Source organism: Bos indicus x Bos taurus, chromosome 2, assembly GCF_003369695.1.
Source record: "Bos indicus x Bos taurus breed Angus x Brahman F1 hybrid chromosome 2, Bos_hybrid_MaternalHap_v2.0, whole genome shotgun sequence".
NCBI classification, from domain to species: Eukaryota; Metazoa; Chordata; class Mammalia; order Artiodactyla; family Bovidae; genus Bos; species Bos indicus x Bos taurus.
The window spans coordinates 86,131,838-86,151,608 of record NC_040077.1 but is presented as its reverse complement, the minus strand read 5'-3'; the positions used below and the strand labels follow the sequence as shown (position 1 = coordinate 86,151,608).

The window sequence follows — 19,771 nt, the reverse complement described above, 5'->3', positions numbered from 1 at the left end:
GGAGAGGATGAGAAGAGTCCTAAGGTTGCTTCCTTTTCCTTCCCATCTTATCTTTAAATGAGACCAGGTTTTTGCTGAAATTTAAGGCGGGAGAAGCATTCTGTTGACTCAAACATCCTACCACCAAGTCTGTTTTGTTGCCTGCTTGAGATGTTCTTCCCTGAGTTTTTAGCATTCTGGAGTTCATTTAGCTCCTGACAAAGTCTCTTTTTTTCAGAGATTTTCTGTATGAAGGTGTAGTAAGTGTTACTTCACTTTCCACTCTCACCCTGCTTCATCTCCAGCAATGTTCCTCAGCTATAATGCAAAATAGTAGACCACAAAATAGTGAAAATATAATTTCTCCTTCTCTGTAGGAGATCTTTCCTGCTTCTGCCTTGGTCTGACACACCCCTACTCTTGAGACTCTAAAGAGTCTTTAAATAGGCCTTTCAGGGAAACCTTCCTCAGGCTTCAGAATCCACCCTTATATTGGTGCAAATTGCATAGCATTTGGCAGGCATTCTGCACTACGAACAAAGCTAATGGAGGTGATCAAATTCCAGTTGAGCTATTTCAAATCCTGAAAGATGATGCTGTGAAAGTGCTGAACTCAATATGTCAGCAAATTTGCAAAACTCAGCAGTGGCTACAAGACTGGAAAAGGTCAGTTTTCTTTCCCAAAGAAAGGCAATGCCAAAGAATGCTCAAACTACCGCACAATAGCACTCATCTCACATGCTAGTAAAGTAATGCTCAAAATTCTCCAAGCCAGGCTTCAGCAATACGTGAACCGTGAACTTCCAGATGTTCAAGCTGGTTTTAGAAAAGGCAGAGGAACCAGAGATCAAATTGCCAACATCTGCTGGATCATCAAAAAAGCAAGAGAGTTCCAGAAAAACTGTTTCTGCTTTACTGACTATGCCAAAGCCTTTGACTGTGTGGATCACAATAAACTGTATGAAAATACCAGACCACCTGACCTGCCTCTTGAGAAATCTGTATGCAGGTCAGGAAGCAAGTTAGAACTGGACATGGAACAACAAACTGGTTCCAAATAGGAAAAAGAGTATATCAAGGTTGTATATTGTCACCCTGCTTATTTAACATATTCAGAGTACATCATGAGAAACAGTGTGCTGGAGGAAGCACAAGCTGGAATCAAGATTGCCAGGAGAAATATCAATAACCTCAGATATGGAGATGACACCACCCTTATGGCAGAAAGGGAAGAAGAACTAAAGAGCCTCTTGATGAAAGTGAAAGAGGAGAGTGAAAAAGTTGGCTTAAATCTCAACATTCAGAAAACGAAGATCATGGCATCTGGTCCCATCACTTCATGGGAAATAGATGGAAAAACAGTGGCTGACTTAATTTTGGGGGGCTCCAAAATTACTGCAGATGGTGACTGCAGCCATGAAATTAAAAGACACTTACTCCTTGGAAGGAAAGTTATGACCAACCTAGATAGCATATTCAAAAGCAGAGACATTACTTAGTCAACAAAGGTCCATCTAGTCAAGGCTATGGTTTTTCCAGTAGTCATGTGTGGATGTGAGAGATGGACTATAAAGAAAGCTGAGCACCGAAGAATGATGCTTTTGAACCGTGATGTTGGAGAAGACTGCTGAGAATCCCTTGGACTGCAAGGAGATCCAACCAGTCCATCCTAAAGGAGATCAGTTCTGGGTATTCATTGGAAGGACTGATGTTGAAGCTGAAACTCCAGTCCTTTGGCCACCTGATGATAAGAGCTGACTCATTTGAAAAGACCCAGATGCTGGGAAAGATTGAGGGCAGGAGAAGGGAACGACAGAGGATGAGATGGTTGGATGGCATCACCGACTCAATGGACATGGGTTTGGGTAGCCTCCGGCAGTTGGTGATAGACAAGGAGGCCTGGCATGCTGCGATTCATGGGGTTGCAAAGAGTCGGACACAACTGAGCGACTGAACTAAACCACCTTGTCATTTGGGATTCATGAGCACATCCATGTTTACTTGATGATGACACTTTAAATTCTTTTATTCTTTTTGTTTTTTTCTGATTTTCAAGGAGGGTGGCTGTGAGTTAAGAATGCTTTTATATTATGTTTTTAACTTATCTATTTTTGGCACTGAACCATAGTCTTTTTTTTTTTTACCACATTTTTTATTTTTTATTTATTAAAAAATTTTTTTTCTAATTTAAATTTATTTATTTTAATTGGAGGTGAACCATAGTCTTAATGTCAACATCAGATAACTTACCAAGTTATGTTTCACTGTTTAGTGAAATCAAGTAAGATTTTTCTGGAAATATTACATGTTAACATAACTTGTGCCATTAATTTTTACGATATTTCAGTACAGAATGTTTTAAGCATATTTTAATTTTAATATTGTTTCTGGCAAAAGCTACATGTCTAATATATAAATTAATTGAATGGGGTTTGTTTATATTTTAAGTTTTTTTCCTCTAAAATTAAAAAACACAGGACTTGTTCTTATGAGTTTGATAGTTAGCTCTCCTAAAATATAAAAATAAATTAAAATTATTTCTCACTTATTTCAATGACTATTTCCCCCTTCACTCTTAGAATATAGTGCCTTCTACTTCACAGAATAAGTAGAAACCATTTTGTGGAAACCAACTCAGCTTCCAGTCCCCAACATACAAACTTAGCTGACTTGTAACTCATCCTTAGCTTCTTATATTTGTTTAGTAACCTGTCTTGTTCAAGGTTATTCCTACTCTTTACTCTTGATACTCTTAACTTCCCTTTTCCTCAGGGACCTCATTCCTCATTCCACCTCATTTCTTCTTTTCTCATGTATTTTAAGACATTTTCTCTCCATTGGTCCAGAGCTTTACCTAGTATTTACTAGTATGTTACTTTGAGTAATTAACTCTTCACAGTGTTGTTTCACAGTGTTGTTTTCGTAATATCTACATTAATAAAGACATTAGGAAAATCTATTTTGCAGGATTCATGCAAAGATGAGAATTGTTGTATACAAGGTTCTTTCTGTAGTACCCAACACCTGGTAGGAGACAGTTACTATCCTGTGACGCGCCCCCACCAATGCCCTTATCCTCTTCTGCCTTTCAAAGCCAAGCTTGAAAAATGTGTGCTCAGTTGTGTCCAACTCTTTGCAACCCTGTGAACTGTAGCCTGCCAGGCTCCTCTGTCCATGGAATTTTCTAGGCAAGAATACTGGAGTGGGTTTCTATTTCCTCCTCCAAGGGATCATCCTGACCCAGGGATTGAACCCAGGTCTTCTGTGTTGTCTGCATTGACAGGCAGACTCTTTACCACTGAGCCACCTGGGGAGCCCTTGAAAAAAGTAGTCTACATTTAACATTTCCACTGCCTCACTACCTGTTCTCCCCTTACCTGCTAAAGTCTGCTTCATTACCTTTCTGCTGAAGCTACCTTGGATAAAGGTCCTTAGTGACTCCCTAATTGCCAAATATTTTCCTTTTCTTTTCAGTCTTACTTGACCTCTCAGAGACATTGGATATACTCCTTGAAATTCTTCATACCTTTGGCTTCCATGATCCTGCTCTCTTCTGGCAATCCTTTTACCTCCTCTTATTTTCCTGTGTAAGCTGATCTTTTTCTCCCCATGATTTCTTTTTTGATTCTTCATTCTTTCACCCTACATACTCACTCTGATGTTATCATCCATACTCATGTCTCTGGCCCCATCCTCACTTCTGAATTTTAGACCTGCACTGTTCAGTACAACAATAGCCATTACCACATGCAGCTATTGAAATGTGGCTAGTCAGAATTGAGGTGTGTTTTAAGTGCAAAATACACACCAAGTTTTAATGACATAGTGTGAAAAATGAGTGTAAAATTTATCACTAACTTTATGTTGAGTACACTGATATATTTTCATATGTTCAAATAAAATCTATTACTGGAAATTAGTTTTACTTTTTTTTTTTTTTTTTACTTTTCTAACATGGCTACTGGAAACTTTTCTTTCAGTTTTATTGAGATACAATTGGCATACAGCAGTGTGTAAGCTTAAGATGTACAGCATAATGATTTGATTCATACATATCATTAAATGATTATCACAACAAGCTTTGTGAATATCCATCATCACATACAAAATTAAAGAAATAGGAAAAAATTTGTATGTGATGAGAAGTCTTAGGATTTACTCTCTTGACAACTTTCCTGTATAACATCCAGCAATGTTAATTATATTTATTGTGTTGTACATTACAGCCCTAGTACTTACTTAGCTATAACTGGAAGTTTATACTATCTTAATTTTAATTAACATTTAATTAACAATTTTAATTAACATTAATTAACATTTAATTAACATTTTAATTAACTTAAATTTAATTAACAATTTTAATTAACATTAACATTTAATTAACATTTAGTTCACATTTTTGTTAGTGCTTCTTTAGAGCCATCAGCTTTTGATTGACTATATACCTGTAATAGAAGTCCTACAAATACCTCAGATTTTATGTGTTACAAACTTAACTTCTTTCTAACCGCCACACAATTACATCAACATGAAACTTGCTTTTCTTTTATTCCATATATCAGTGAATGGTGCCACCATCGGTTGGACAAGCCATTAATCTGCTTTTACATGATCTCTTTCCTGTCTATTACTCTATTGCCTCACCTTTCAGCTATCAGTCAGTGTATATTCTTCCTTCCAGCCATACCAAACAACATACACAGATAGGTATTCTTAGTTGCCTCTACCTTTTCATATACTACTCCTACCTCATTCCCTAATTTTTCAAATTCTAGCATAAACTCCACTAGAAAATGTCCCCTGACCACCTCCCCAACTTTCTAAAGCTATGTTAATTGTTTTCTTTTCCCCATGCATCCCTATTCATGTGTCATAGGACTTTGTTTTCCCCCATACATCTCTATGCAAAATGTCATACATTTTGACTAGTCTGTCTCAGACTAGTCTACAATTAAAGATAGAGAATGTGTTTCTCATCTGTGTTTCTCCATTATGTAGCAAAATGCCTAGAAAATTGTAATACTGAATAAATATTTTTAATTAATGAAAAGCAATATTTTAAAATTTTTTTTACTTTTAGCCTTATTCTGATCATGGAGTTCAAGCAACATATCACCAGGTTTATGCTTCAAGTGCCATTGCTATGCCTGCACCAGTGATGCAACCTGAACCAATTAAAGTAAGAAGCTTGTTTTGATTTTTTTTGTTGTTGTTCTTAAGTCATATTTCACAGTTTCCAAATTCTCTTCTGGAAAGAAACAGCTTTAGATATTTATATCTCATTTGTGATCTGAAGTACAGGATTAATGAATTCTTTCATATGAAGGAAATACAGTTCTAAATTGGCTATAATTTCTATTAGTTTTGGGGATAGAGAAGAATAGAAAGTTAATGCTTAATCAGTACAGAGTTTCTATTTAGGATGATGAAAAGGGCTTCCCTGATGGCTCAGATGATAAAGAATCCACCTGCAATACAGGTCTGAGTTTAATCCCTGGGTTGGGAAGATCCCCTAGAGAAGGAACTAGCTACCCACTCTAGTATTCTTGCCTAGAGAATTCCATGAACAAAAGAGCCTGGCAGGCTACAGTCCATGGGGGTCACAAAGAGTTGGACATAACTGAGCAACTTTCACTTCGCTTCACTTCTGTTAGTTTTGAAGAAGTTATAAACCACACATGGTCAAAAGTTTTCATTTACTGTAGAGTAAAATATATATGACTTAAGATCTTCCATTTTTAAATATACAATTAAGTGGTATTAATTATATCCACATTGCTATGCAACCATTGTCACCAATATCTAGTTCCAAACTTTGTCATTACCCCAAATAGAAACTCTGTACCCATTAAGCAATAACTTTGTGTTCTCTCTCCCCAGTCCCTGTTAACTTCAAATCTACTGTCTGTAATTCACCTAGATATTCCATATATTCAGCGTTTTATTACGTTAGTGACATGTAACATTTACGGGGAAATGAAAATAGTTTTAATGATCTACTCTTCCAGTTTGGGAATTGTGCTCATGCATCTTAAATTAGATCCAGGCCAAGAGTGGTAATGTAGTTAGATCCCATTATATATTTAGTATATTTCAACTGCCTTATCCTGCTTCTTCCCATGTGACCTAGGTTCTTAGTGAAACTCTTGCATCTTCACTTTCGGGAAATGTGACTATATCTCTAGTAAAGAAGAGATGAACTGTTGAACTGTTATGATGGAAATATGACTCTTGCTTGCAGTATATTCTTTACAATAAAATGATGGAGGTTAACTATTTCACACTCATATTTTTGCTTCTGACCCATCCCATATGTTGGAACTCAGTCTACTTTAAGGAGTCTTTCATATCCCCTCTCGCCTTTACTGCATTTCTTCATTACTGTTGCTGCTAAGTCACTTCAGTCATGTCCGACTCTGTGCGACCCCATAGACGGCAGCCCACCAGGCTCCCCCGTCCCTGGGATTCTCCAGGCAAGAACACTGGAGTGGGTTGCCATTTCCTTCTCCAGTGCATGAAAGTAAAAAGTGAAAGTGAAGTCACTCAGTCGTGTCCGACCCTCAGTGACCCCGTGGACTGCAGCCTTCCAGGCTCCTCCATCCATGGGATTTTCCTGGCAAGAATACTGGAATGGGGTGCCATTGCCTTCTCCGATTGCTATTGCTACTGCACTGCAAACATGAATTAAAACCATAATTTTGACCTAATGCCAAAGCCTAAAGTGTTGGTAAATGTTATTTATAGGAAGTTCATCATAGGATCAAAATTATCTAAAACAAACTTACAGTGTTGATGCTTTCTCCAGATATACCTCTCTTAAAATAGCTATGCCATACTAGATAATCAGTTGCAGATTATATATTACATACATACACATTATATATGTATGTGGGGGGGGGTGTATATATATACACATACAAATGATTGAAGTTGTACTTGTTGAATAATTCCAATAGAGGATAGAATGGTATTCAGAAAGAAGAAATTTCTAAAGAATATAAATGTTAAATATTCTTGATTTAAAGTTTTATTCTTCTAGTTGAAGAGTGTATCCTTTTCTATATTTTCTTAAATGTGTGACTAAGAAATGCAGAAACTGTGCAGAGAAAATGTTATCTTATTCTTTATTATATAAAATTATATAAATGTTGAATATAAATCAGAACAGAGGTATAAATAAATACCTTACTTTCTACATATAAGCATAAAACTGGATTCAGAAACCTGCCTGTTGCATGACTAGAGAGCTGCTAAGAGGAACTTTACCCTTTCTATTTTGACATAGATCTTTGCTCTACTATATCACAGGCTAAAGGGGAACAAAATCACTGACTTGTTTCTATTTTTACTTAATCCATCTTGTTAAGGCTTATAGTAATTCTGGTTATCACATGGGATACAGCCTAGGGAAGATTTTGGTACTGCAAAGTTAAGATTTCAGGACTTGGTAAGAATTGAAGAGCTACGAACTGTTATAGTTAACTAGCTTACTCCAAAGCCCACATCTCACACAATTGTAATTAGATGTCCTCAAATCTGAGATATCATGGATTATCATTTTATATATCACTATGAAAGAAGAAAGCCCTGTATCCTGATGCAGGGTTTTTGAAATATGAAAAGATGTTTATCTCAGAATCAATGAGGTTTGGCATGTTTTATTTTTATTTACTTATTTACTTTTATTCTTTCGCTGTGCCACACATAGGATCTTAGTTCCCTGACCAGGATCAAACTCATACCCCCGCATTGGAAGCACAGAATCTTAACCACTAGACCACCAGGAAAGTCCCTGGCAAGTTTTATTTTTCATTTAGAGCTGCAGGATCATAGGAAGCCTGAGTTGAGGGGCAGAAAAAAACTCACAATTTCTCTTTTGTTAGAGATAAAGGGAAAAAAAAGAGAAAATTCAGTTAAATAAACTTCAGAATCAAAACTGGAACACAGGGGGTTTTGTATAGTTTTGTACATCCTGTTTTATCTTTCATGGTTGAATGTTCTATGTATCTTATACTCAGTATTCTTCTTTAGGTGATTTGATGGCACTCAATAGAAAATGGTGCCCCATTCAGGAACAGAAAGTCCAATTCTATAGTTTTCTAAAACTATACAACTTTGTAGAAATACTTCACTGTACAAGTTTTACTGGAAACTTGTGTGGAAAATTATCCATTTTTTTATAATGTACTTGTATTATAGAAATATTAATCCACAAGTGTTAAATCAATAGACAGTCTTATCCTAAAATTTATTAAAGTAGACTAATATTAAAATAGTGATATCTGCAAGATTAACCTTTATTCTTCCTATGTAAATTTTCCCTGGTGTACCAAAAATCTTGTTGACTTAAAATATAGAAAAGCAGAAATACTCCTTGAAAGAATTTAAATGTATTGTTTTTAAAAGTGTAAGTCATTTTTAAAACTCTTAATTATTATTATAATTTTAATGATGTTAATTGTATACATACAAAAATAAAATTTCATATGTCAAAGCTGTCTTAAAACAACAAATCTAATCAATAAAATACAGACCTTATTCAGAGCACAAGTCTAACCATTATAAATGACTGTCAGAAACTACTCATTGACTGTAAGCCACAGGTTACTGTACTCTATCAAATTAAATAAAATATTTTAAAGCAGATCAATATAGAAACTAGTTGGTTAATATGGTACTAATTAGAATTGTTGTTATTTGGTCACCGAGTCATGTCCAACTCTTTTGCAACCCCAAGTACTATAGCCACCAGGCTCCTCTGTCCTTGGAATTCTCCAGGCAGGAGTACTGAAGTGTGTAGCCATTCCCTTCTCCAGGGGATGAGGTCTTCCTGACCTAGGGATTGTACCTGGGTCTCCTGCATTGCAGGCAGATTGTTTACTGTCTGAGCAACCATGCTGCTACTGCTAAATCGCTTCAGTCATGTCCAACTCTGTGTGACCCCATAGACGGCAGCCCACTAGGCTCCTCTGTCCCTGGGATTCTCCAGGCAAGAACACTGGAGTGGGTTGCCATTTCCTTCTCCAATGCATGAAAGTGAACAGTGAAAGTGAAGTCGCTCAGTTGTGCCCGACTCTTAGCAACCCCATGGACTGCAGCCTACCAGGCTTCTCCGTCCATGGGATTTTCCAGGCAAGAGTACTGGAGTGGGGTGCCATTGCCTTCTCCGCTGAGCAACCATGGAATCCCATTAATTAGGGTATCATTCCCTGATTCAACAGAGTCACATCTTTTATACAGAATTAATTGTTTAAATCAGTAAAACAAAATCATATAATGTCAAAATTATCCCGCTGAACTAGACTATAGTAAGGAACAAAAGGCAGAATTTAGAAAAGAATAAAAGAAAAAAAGGCAGAATGGCCATCATCAAAAACTCAACAGACAGTAAATACTAGAAAGGGTGTGGAGAAAAGGGAACCCTCTTGCACTGTTACTAGGAATGCAAACTGATACAGCTACTATGGAGAACAGTATGGAAATTCCTTTAAAAACTAGGGATAAAACTACCATATGACCCTGCAGTCCTGCTACTGGGCACATACCCTGAGGAAATCATAATCAAAAAAGACAGTGTACCCCAGTGTTCTTTGCAGCACTATTTACAATAGCTAGGACATGGAAGCAATGTAGATGTCCATCAGCAGATGAATAGATAAAGTTGTGGTACATATACACAACGGAATATTACTCAGCTATAAAAAGAACACATTTGAATCAGTTCTAATGAGGTGGATGAACGTAGAGCCTATTATACTGAGTGAAGTAAGTCAGAAAGAGAAAGACAGATACCGTATATTAATGCATATATATGTAATTTAGAGATGGTACTGATGAACCTATTTTCGGGGCAGCAAAGGAGACACAAACAAAAGGACAGACTTGTGCACACAGTGAGGGAAGGATAGGGTGGAATGTTTTGAGAGAGTAGCACTGAAACATATACATTACCATAGGTAACATAGTCAGTGGGAATTTGCTATATGATGCAGGGAACCCAAAGCCAGTGCTCTGTGACAACTTAAGAAGGGTGGGATGGGGAGTGAGGTGGGAGGAAGTTTCAAGAGGAAGGGGAACATATGTATATCTATGATTGATTTATGTTGATGTATGGCAAAAACCATCACAGTATTGTAAAGTAATTATCCTTCAATTAAAAATAAAATTTAAAAGGAACAAAAAGAAAATCTTTGTCTATTTGGGCATTCAAAACTTTTAATATGAATATCAAATCCCTTGGTAATAAGGGTATAAGTAGAGAATTATAAAGTATCTCTATTTCCTTATGACATTTTTCCATTTAACTCTGAAGTATACTACCTATTCATGAAAACATTTCATATTAAGGATGATATTTAACCAGTTGCCAGGCTATGAGGAAGTTCTTCTAATTAAAGCACTGATTGGGCTTGAATGAAAAACACCTCTTTCACCTTACCCATTGATAAGACCAAATGATTCAAAAGTAAATTGGAAAGAGATTTTACTTACTACCACTGCCTGTTTCTAGCTCAGAGACCCATAATGTGCACTCACCTAAACATTAACAACTGTCTCTACTTTATAGAAAAATTCCACTGCTATCTTCTTCCTAACCATTTCCTCATGTCAGTATCATTAACACATTTTATAAAGCAATTAGAGATTGAAATTCCCTCGTGTTCAGCTGGTCCTAAGGGTAGAAGAGGACAGTCGTAAAGGGGTATTGCATTCTGAGGACAGAAACATAAAAAAACCTGTGCTTTGCACCTCCAAACATACAGGAGGGTAAAAATTTTCGTTTACTGTGCATAGGTCTAACTATAGATAGCCTCAAAGGAGACAGAGAACAATAAAGGGAATCAAAGACTCATGAAACCAATTTTTAGAATTGTCATGGAGAGATCACAGGTCAGGAAGCAACAGTTAGAACTGGACATGGAACAACAGACTGGTTCCAAATAGGGAAAGGAGTATGTCAAGGCTGTATATTGTCACCCTGCTTATTTATCCTGAGAAATGCTGGGCTGGAGGAAGCACAAGCTGAAATCAGGATTGCAAGGAGAAATATCAATAACCTCAGATGTGCAGATGACACCACCCTTATGGCAGAAAGTGAAGAACTAAAGAGCCTCTTGATGAAAGTGAAAGAGGAGAGTGAAAAAGTTGGCTTAAAGCTCAACATTCAGAAAACGAAGATCATGGCATCTGGTCCCATCACTTCATGGGAAATAGATGGAAAAACAGTGTCAGACTTAATTTTTTGGGGCTCCAGAATCACTGCGGATGGTGATTGCAGCCATGAAATTAAAAGACGCTTAACTCCTTGGAAGGAAAGTTATCACCAACCTAGACAGCATATTCAAAAGCAGAGACATTATTTTGTCAACAAAGGTCCATCTAGTCAAGGCTATGGTTTTTCCAGTGGTCATGTATGGATGTGAGTTAGACTATAAAGAAAGCTGAGCGCCAAAGAATTGATGCTTTTGAACTGTGGTGCTGGAGAAGACTCTTGTGAGTCCCTTGGACTGCAAGGAGATCCAACCAGTCCATCCTAAAGGAGATCAGTTCTGGGTATTCATTGGAAGGACTGATGTTGAAGCTGAAACTCCAGTGATTTGGCCACCTGATATGAAGAGCTGACTCTTGAAAAGACCCTGATGCTGGGAACGATAGAGGGCAGGAGGAGAAGGGGACAACAGAGGATAAGATGGTTGGATGGCATCACCCACTCAATGGACATGGGTTTGGGTGGACTCCGGCAGTTGGTGATAGACAGGGAGGCCTGCCATGCTGCAATTCATGGGGTCGCAAAGAGTTGGACATGATTGAGGGATTGAACTGAACTGAACTGAAACAGTAAAGTACACACTGAAAAACTATTTGAATATGACACTGCATCAAAGATAAGGATAAATAATATATACATGTATTATGTATAAAGGATATTATATAAGAGGAAATTAAATTTTTAAAAATATATCCCGTGTTCCCAATAATTACAAGCTAAAAAACAGGAATAATGAAGTAGCTGCTAGCCAGTGTAAAAATAAACACTATATGAAGCTGTTAATACAGTGGAAAGAATTAGAAGTTGTTTGTTACTGCATGCTTGTTACCACTGAGAAATAGTTGACTGGCCCTCTGAAATACCTACTGTGAAGCTCAATGACAAACCCATCATTCACAAAGAACTTCCCATTAGGATTTTAGTCTGCCTTATTAAATATGGATGTGCAGTCACATTAGAAGGAAGCATTCAGGGACTTCCCTGGTAGTACAATGGATAAGAATCTGCCTGCTAATGCAGGGGATACCAGTTTAGTCCCTGGTCAGGAAAGATTCCACATGCAGATCTTAAGCCGGTGAGCCACAACTATGAAAGCCCACACACAACAACAAAGACCCAGCACAGCCAAAAATAAATAAATGAAGAAGAAAGCCTTCAGAATGAGAGACCAAAACAGGGGGAAAAAAGGAATTCAGAAGAAACATATAATTCAGGGAGCAAAAAAAAAATCAAAGAAGCATAATAATATCCTCTCAGAGATAAGGAAAAATTTATGACATGTGGTCCATGCATAGTCATCCCAGAAAATACTTTTTTTTCTAAACCTCTTAGTCTTTTTAATTTTTTAGATTTGTATTTTGAAATATTGATAATTTCAGATTTATAGAAAAGTTGTAAATAAATTTTTCTAAAGACAGAGGCGAGTAACAATAGAGAAAAGAATAAAGTCAGAAGATAATTCAAGAAGCCAAATATTAATTCTGGAAAAAGAGAAAATGGCTTGGAGAAAATTAGCAAAAAAATTAATAGAAGAAAATTCCCTAGGAAATTAATGACAGGAGTTTCTGGATTAAAAGAGCCCAAAGAGAGATCAAAATGGTGGAGTAGGAAAATGTGGAGCTCACCTCCCACCACAAACACCTCAAAGATACATCTACGTGTGGAGCAGTTCTCACTGAAAACAAACTGTAAGTCATCTGGCAGAAAGACAGCTATATTAATACAACTAAGTTTGTAAGAAAAATCCAAGATCCAGATGAAATCAGGTAGGAAGAGAAGAGAAATGATCAGGTCAGGACCTGCACACCTGGGAGGGGAAGATGGAAAAGGAGAGGGATTACACAGGCTCAGAGGAAGTATACAGACTTACTCCCTGGAGAGTGAGGTTCAGTCCCCATTTTGGGTTTCCCCACCCCTGGAGTCTGGCACTAAGAAGACAAACTCAGAATTCGAGTTTGAGCATTAGTAATAAGAATGCTAACTGCATTAGAGGAAAGAATTGATTAGCACAGTGCCAGTTTTAACAAAGAACTAGAAAATATAAAAAAGAATCAGAACTGAATATGACAAATGAAAAACAACTAGAGGGAATTAACAGCAGACTAGGTGATGCCTAAGTGATCTAGAAGGTAGAATAATGGAAATCCTTCGATCTTAACAGCAAAAAGAAACAAATTTTAAAAATGAGAACAGTTTAAGGGACTTCTAGGATAACATCAAGTATGAAAACATTCACATTATAGGGAACATTATAGGGAGATGAGAGAGAGGAGTTGAAAACATAGTACATGAAATTATGGCTGGAAACTTAACAAATCTAAAGAAGGAAACAGATGTCCAGGTACAGGAACCACAGAGGATCCCAAATAAAATGAACCTAAACAGACCCACACCAAGGTATATCATAATTAAAATGGCAAAAGTCAAAGATACTGAGATGATTCCAAAGGAAGTAATAAAACATTCAGTTCAAGGGAACCCCCATAAGGCTATCAGCTGATTTCTCTGCAGAAATTTTGCAGGCCAGAAGGAGTGGCATAATACATTCAAAGTACTGAAAGGGGAAAACCTGCAACCTAGGACATTCAACCAAGCAAGATTATCATTTAGAATAGAAGGGGAGCAGGATTGCAGGAGGGGTTAGTTGCTAAGTCATGTCCACTCTTGTGACCCCTTGGACTGTAGCCTGCCAGGCTCCTCTGTCTATGGGATTCTCCAGGCAAGAATACTGGAGTGGATTGCCATTTCCTTTTCCAGGGGATCTTCCTGACCCAGGGATCAAACCCAGGTTTCCTGCACTGCAGGCAGAGTCTTTACCAACTGAGCTAAGAGATACGTAATTTTCCAGACAACCAAAAACTAAAAGAATTCAGCAATAGCAAACCTAACCTTGAAGGAATGTTAAAGGGTCTTTTTTAAGTGGAAAGGGTCACAAGAAGTAAGAATCTATAGGAAAGAAAAAGTCCACCAGTAAAGGCAAATATGTATTAAACACGGTGGAGTAACCACTTAAATAAGCTAGTACTAAGAGTAAAAGACAAAAAATTGTAAAAGTCAACTTATAATTACATTAAACAGTGAAAGGATAAACATGAAGATGTAAAACATGGCATCAAAAACAGAACATGGGCATCTTACTTTTCATAACATAAGATTCAATTTATCAAACCTTAGTACAGAATTGTTTCCTGAGCTTTTTTTGATGACATCTTTCCCTACTTTGAGGACACAGGATAATGAGCAATAGATTTTGTATTCCACACTTCACTAACAATATTTTAAATGTGTCTGTTTTGGAAAGGCATGAAGGAGGAATATAGGGGTATCTTTTTCACTCATGAGATTACTGTTCCTTCATTACTGAGATCTAGCCAAAGCACTTATCTAAGATATACTGTCAAGATTTGCTGAACCCACTCCAGTGTTCTTGCCTGGAGAATCCCAGGGATGGAGAAGCCTGGTGGGCTGCCGTCTCTGGGGATGCACAGAGTCGGACACGACTGAAGCACCTTAGCAGCAGCAGCAGCCAAACCTCAAGGATTTTGTCGTAGTTCTTGTCCTCTTAGATTCTAATTCAGTACTGTCAACTAGCCTGTGCTCAGATTTTACTCATTCTTATATGTGGCTCTCTTTCTTTCCACTGTATTTGATATTTCAGTGTCTCTTTAAAAAAAAAATATATTCCTCTTTACCAACTAATCATGGCATGATTCTCTTTGCCCTCTAAGTTGTCTTCTAAGGGAGTTTTCAATTTTATTCTGCATTTTGGTAGTTTTTAAGTGACTCTGATCCTAGTCCTTTGATTCTTTTCCTATTTTAACTCTAAAACACCACCACCTGGATGAATGTTCACTACCTCCTCAAACTGAAAATCATGAATATATAATTTCTTACATTTTATTTTCAGGATCCTCACCTCTTTTGTGTTAGCTTGCCCATCTTACTTATCCCCTGAAATCAAAACAATGCTTGTTATTTTTCTGACCTGTTTTAAGCCACACAATCTATTTATACTGTTATGTATCCCTTTTTCAGTTCACTAACTTGCTAAAAATGATATACTCATTTCTCTTTCCACTGCCACATCCCTTTTCTAAGCTCTATTATTGCCTAACCAGATTACTGTATATTTATTCAAGGCTTCTCTATCTTCAGTTTCCATCCTTTAGTCATGCATAAAATCTGAATTTAGTTTTTTTAATCTGAGGTGGGTTTTTTCCCTGTTTTTATTCTCATCAACTCTTATCTGTATCCTTACCAAATTCCTGCCATTGCAGTCTTCCTTCAATATTCCCATAATAATCAACATGTTATTCATATATAACTACTTATATTTTTTCTTTGAGCTGTAATGAATTAGCACCACTCTTGTTCTCTCTAGGCATATTGAGCCTTCAATCAAGCAATTCCATATACAGAGAACAGTTTAACTTCACTTCTCTATTTTTTATGAAAGAACCAGGACATATTACCAGTAAGCTATGAGTAGTAGCTTAGGTATGAATAGCTATATATTACCACAGTATATTTCATTCATTTACCAAATATTTGTTGAGCATCTTTCATGTGCTAACCAATATTCTAGACACTGATAATATAGCAGTGAATGATATTAAGTGGTATTAGACACTATTGAACAGGCCAGAGAAAACCTGGCCTGTCTATAGTTTAGCAAACCAGACAGGTTTGAACCCCTAGAATCATGCTGTTCCCAACCTGGTCACCACTAGCCACAAGATTCTAATTTCAATCTTAAATAATTAGAATTAAGTTTAAAATTCAGTTCCTCAGTTGCAACTAGCCACATTTCTATTTTTAATTGAGGTATAGTTAATTTATAGTATTGTGTTAGTTTCAGGTTATACAGCATACTGATTCAGTACTTTTGCAGATTTTCCATTATAGCTTATTATAATAGCTATAATTCCTTGTGCTGTACAATAAATCCTTATTGCATATCCATTTTATATATAGTAGTTCATATCTGTTAATTCCATACCCCTGATTTGTCATTCCTTCCCTCACCCCTTGGGTAACCACAAGTTTGTTTTCTGTGTCTGTGGGTCTGTTTCTGTTTTGTATATATACATTTGTATTTTTTTTAGATTCCACATATAAGAGGTATTATATTGTGTTTGTCTTTTTTCTGTCTTGACTCATCTCATTAAGCATAATAATATTCTCTAGGTCAATCTATGTTGCTGCAACTGGCAATATTTCATTCTTTTTTGTGGCTGAATAATATTCCATTGTGTGTATTAATCTGGTTTTCTATTGAATGGCATCTGGATTGTTTTTCGGCTGTTGTAAATAGTGCTGCTACGAACATTGGGGTACATTTATCTTTTCAAATTAGCATCTTCTTTTTTTTTTTCCAGATACATACCCAGGAGTAGAATTGCTGGATCATGTAGTAGTTCTAGTCTTAGTTTCCTAAGGAACTTCCATACTGTTTTCAATAGTGGCTGCACCAGTTTACAACCCACCAGCAGTGTAGGAAGGTTCCCTTTTCTGCACACCCTTGCCAACATTTATTTGTAGACTTGTTGATAATGACCATTCACTGACAAGTGTTAGTTGATATCTCATTGTGGTTTTGATTTGCATTTCTCTAATAATTAGTGATGCTGAGCATCTTTTCGTGTACATATTAGCCATCTGTATGCCTTCTTTGTAAAAATGTCTGTTCAAGTCTTCTACTTGTTTTTATTAGATTGTTTTTGATGTTGAATTATATGAGCTGTTTGTATATTTTGGATATTAACCCCTTATCTGCTGTGTGTTTACAAATATATCCTTCCCATATATTCTTCCCATCCTGTAGGTTGTCTTTTCGTTTTGTTTATGGTTTCCTTTGCTATGCAGAAGTCTTTAATTAGACCTTATTTGTTTATTTTTTCTTTGATTTTGCTTTAGAAGACTGATCCAAGAAAATATTGCTGTGATTTATGTCAAAGAGTGTTTCACCTGTGTTCTCTTAACAGAAGTTTTAGGGTTTCATATTTTACATTTAGATCTTTAAACCATTTTGAGTTTATTTTTGTATGTGATGTGATGTAATGTTCTAATCTCACTGTTTTACATGTGCCTGTCCAGTTTTCCGAGCACCACTTGCTGAAACCACATTTAAAGTGCTAAATAGCCCCACATGGTTAGTGACTACCATATTTGACAGTGTAGATACAGAATGTTTCCATCAACATAGAAATTTCAGTCAGGTAGTACTGCTCTAAAGAAATTGGAATATGGAAACTTGAGCCTATCCACAATGTAGAAATATGTCATAGGACAGCTTGGTTCCCTAAATTAAGAAAAGACTTTTGCTCAAAGTGCCAAAAAAAAATGGTAGTAGGAACTAGGTTGTTTCTTTGGCCCAAATTGATATTAACACAAAAACATTCTCAGGATAACACAGATACACAGAATTACTCTGTGTTATATGACTTAGATATCTTAAGTGCCTGTTCTACCAGTGCTAACTTGAACAGTACTTTGGAGGTTTTAGACAACTTTCTAAATAGACTTCTGGCAACCTCTACTTCCTTTTTTAAAAATATGTTTTTAAAACTACCTAATAATATTTTCAAAATAGAAGGAATGTAATTCATTTGTTTCTCTGTTGACCTCTTTCTCATTTCATATATGAAACATTTATACTATTAATATAATGCTAGACTAAAGATTGTGTGAAGTAGATTGTAAGCTCTCAGAGAGCAGGAAGCAGGCCTTTCCTGAGTTCTGACCCCTCCTAATCTCTACTTAAACACTATTGTATAATTAGTACCACATGTTCTGTGAGTATTTATTAAATGTTCATGGATGTTCTACACGTATCTGTTCTAACTTATCTTTTTTTTTTTTTCCTCATTCAGGGTTTCTGATCTATATTCTCCTTCTCTTTACTTAACAGACAGTGTGGAGCATTCATTATTAAGACAATTTGGGCAGCTCTAGTCCAGCTCAACTGATTTCTTATCCAGTGATCCTTGTGTAGCCGAGATCCAGCTTCAATGAACCGGCTAGAAGCTGCCCATTGTGAAACTTAGGGTTAGTTAATACCTCACCATACTTATTTATTCCACTATAAGCTGTCTAAATTTGATGAAATTTGCTTTTTCAGCTGTTCTACAAAATTATTTAGGTAAATGTGGCATGTTGATTTTTTAATGTGTTTATCTAACTGTAGTGACATTTTCTACAACGTGTTTTATCCATTCCATAAATAATAACCACATTGGGAATAGTGAGGTGTCTTTCATTTTCTCTGCTTTGTGTTATTTCTTTTCCTCTCAATCTTTTAGAAGTTTATGTTTCATGTTCTTTGGTATTTATTTTAATATTTAGGATAAGAGTCATTTCTAATTCTAATGCCTTTTATCATATAGTTAATCTTAATGAATCAGTTCTACTGCTTGGCAATTTTGTCATTTTTGTCTAATTTCTTGTTACTACTGCTCTTTAATTTTGCTTCTACCATGGTTTTCAGAATTTTAATAGTATTTATATGCATTTTTAAAAACATTTCCAAACGTTAGAAATACCATCAACATGATCAGTATTTTTGCCTTTTCATGTGATTAATTTGACTATATTAAATTTTTTCTCCTAACATTTGAGATAATGCTCCAGTATCCCTATAACATAAGCCATTTGGTACCAAACTTTATATAATATGGATCACTTAGTAGAATTGTTTTGATTAAAAGAAGGGCTTACCTCTGACATCTTATTACATTGATATTCTTCTGTATTTTGGTGCTCTTTTAATGCTTTAATCTTTTGACCTCTTCTTACATTTTACCAATATTTTCAATTATATATGTGTTCTTAAAAGGACAATTATTTCCATAAAAAGCAAATCTATTTCCTACTCCAAAGAAAAACATTAAATTATAATTATAAAGCCAATTCTTATTATATAATTGGAAAATAAGTGAGGAGAAAAAGCTGTTATTCAAAAGTTATAGAATAAATCGTGCTTTTATTTTTATTTTTTTTTATTTTTAGTATGAAAAAAATTTATTTTTAGTATGAAGACAACCACCTTCAATCCATTTGTAATTCTTTCCCTGACCTCCTAATTTTAGACAAGAAGGTAAAGCCATAAATATTGGCATTACCCAAATAAATCTGTTTTCCTTTCTTATTCCATCTACAAATATATTCCGTGCTCAGCAGCAGAAATAATAAGACAAGGACCTTAAAGTTTCTCCTGGTGAGTCAAATAGGGAGTTTCTTTTGAAACCATAATTAATATGCTTGCCAGTCAAATGGTTTCATGAAGACAGCATGACCATATGAAATATATACTAGCATATGAGAATTCCATGTACATTAATTTCTGTCAGGTTTTAGAAATGTAAAAAGACTTAAGTCCCACAATGAAATTTCAAAGTTTTTCGTTCTGTAAGTAAAAAGTACTAACTACTGGTATTAGAGGTCTTCTTTTAATAGTACTGTCCTTGAGAACAAAAAAAGTTAATGTTTTGACTTTCAAAATGTTAAACATGATGCTAAACAAAT

At 35.9% G+C, this 19,771-nt stretch overlaps 1 protein-coding gene across 1 annotated transcript in view; it reads left to right on the top strand.

Annotated features, from left to right (window-relative positions):
- The window catches only part of BOLL (boule homolog, RNA binding protein), a 73,807-nt gene extending 55,048 nt beyond the window's left edge, over positions 1 to 18,759 (top strand). Inside the window, exons 10-11 of the mRNA XM_027563788.1 lie at positions 5,060 to 5,158; positions 18,159 to 18,759. Of these exons, the coding sequence (XP_027419589.1) occupies positions 5,060 to 5,158; positions 18,159 to 18,182 (123 nt within the window). The 3' untranslated portion in view covers positions 18,183 to 18,759. The remainder of the gene's footprint in view (positions 1 to 5,059; positions 5,159 to 18,158) is intronic.
- Positions 18,760 to 19,771: the final 1,012 nt, after the last annotated feature.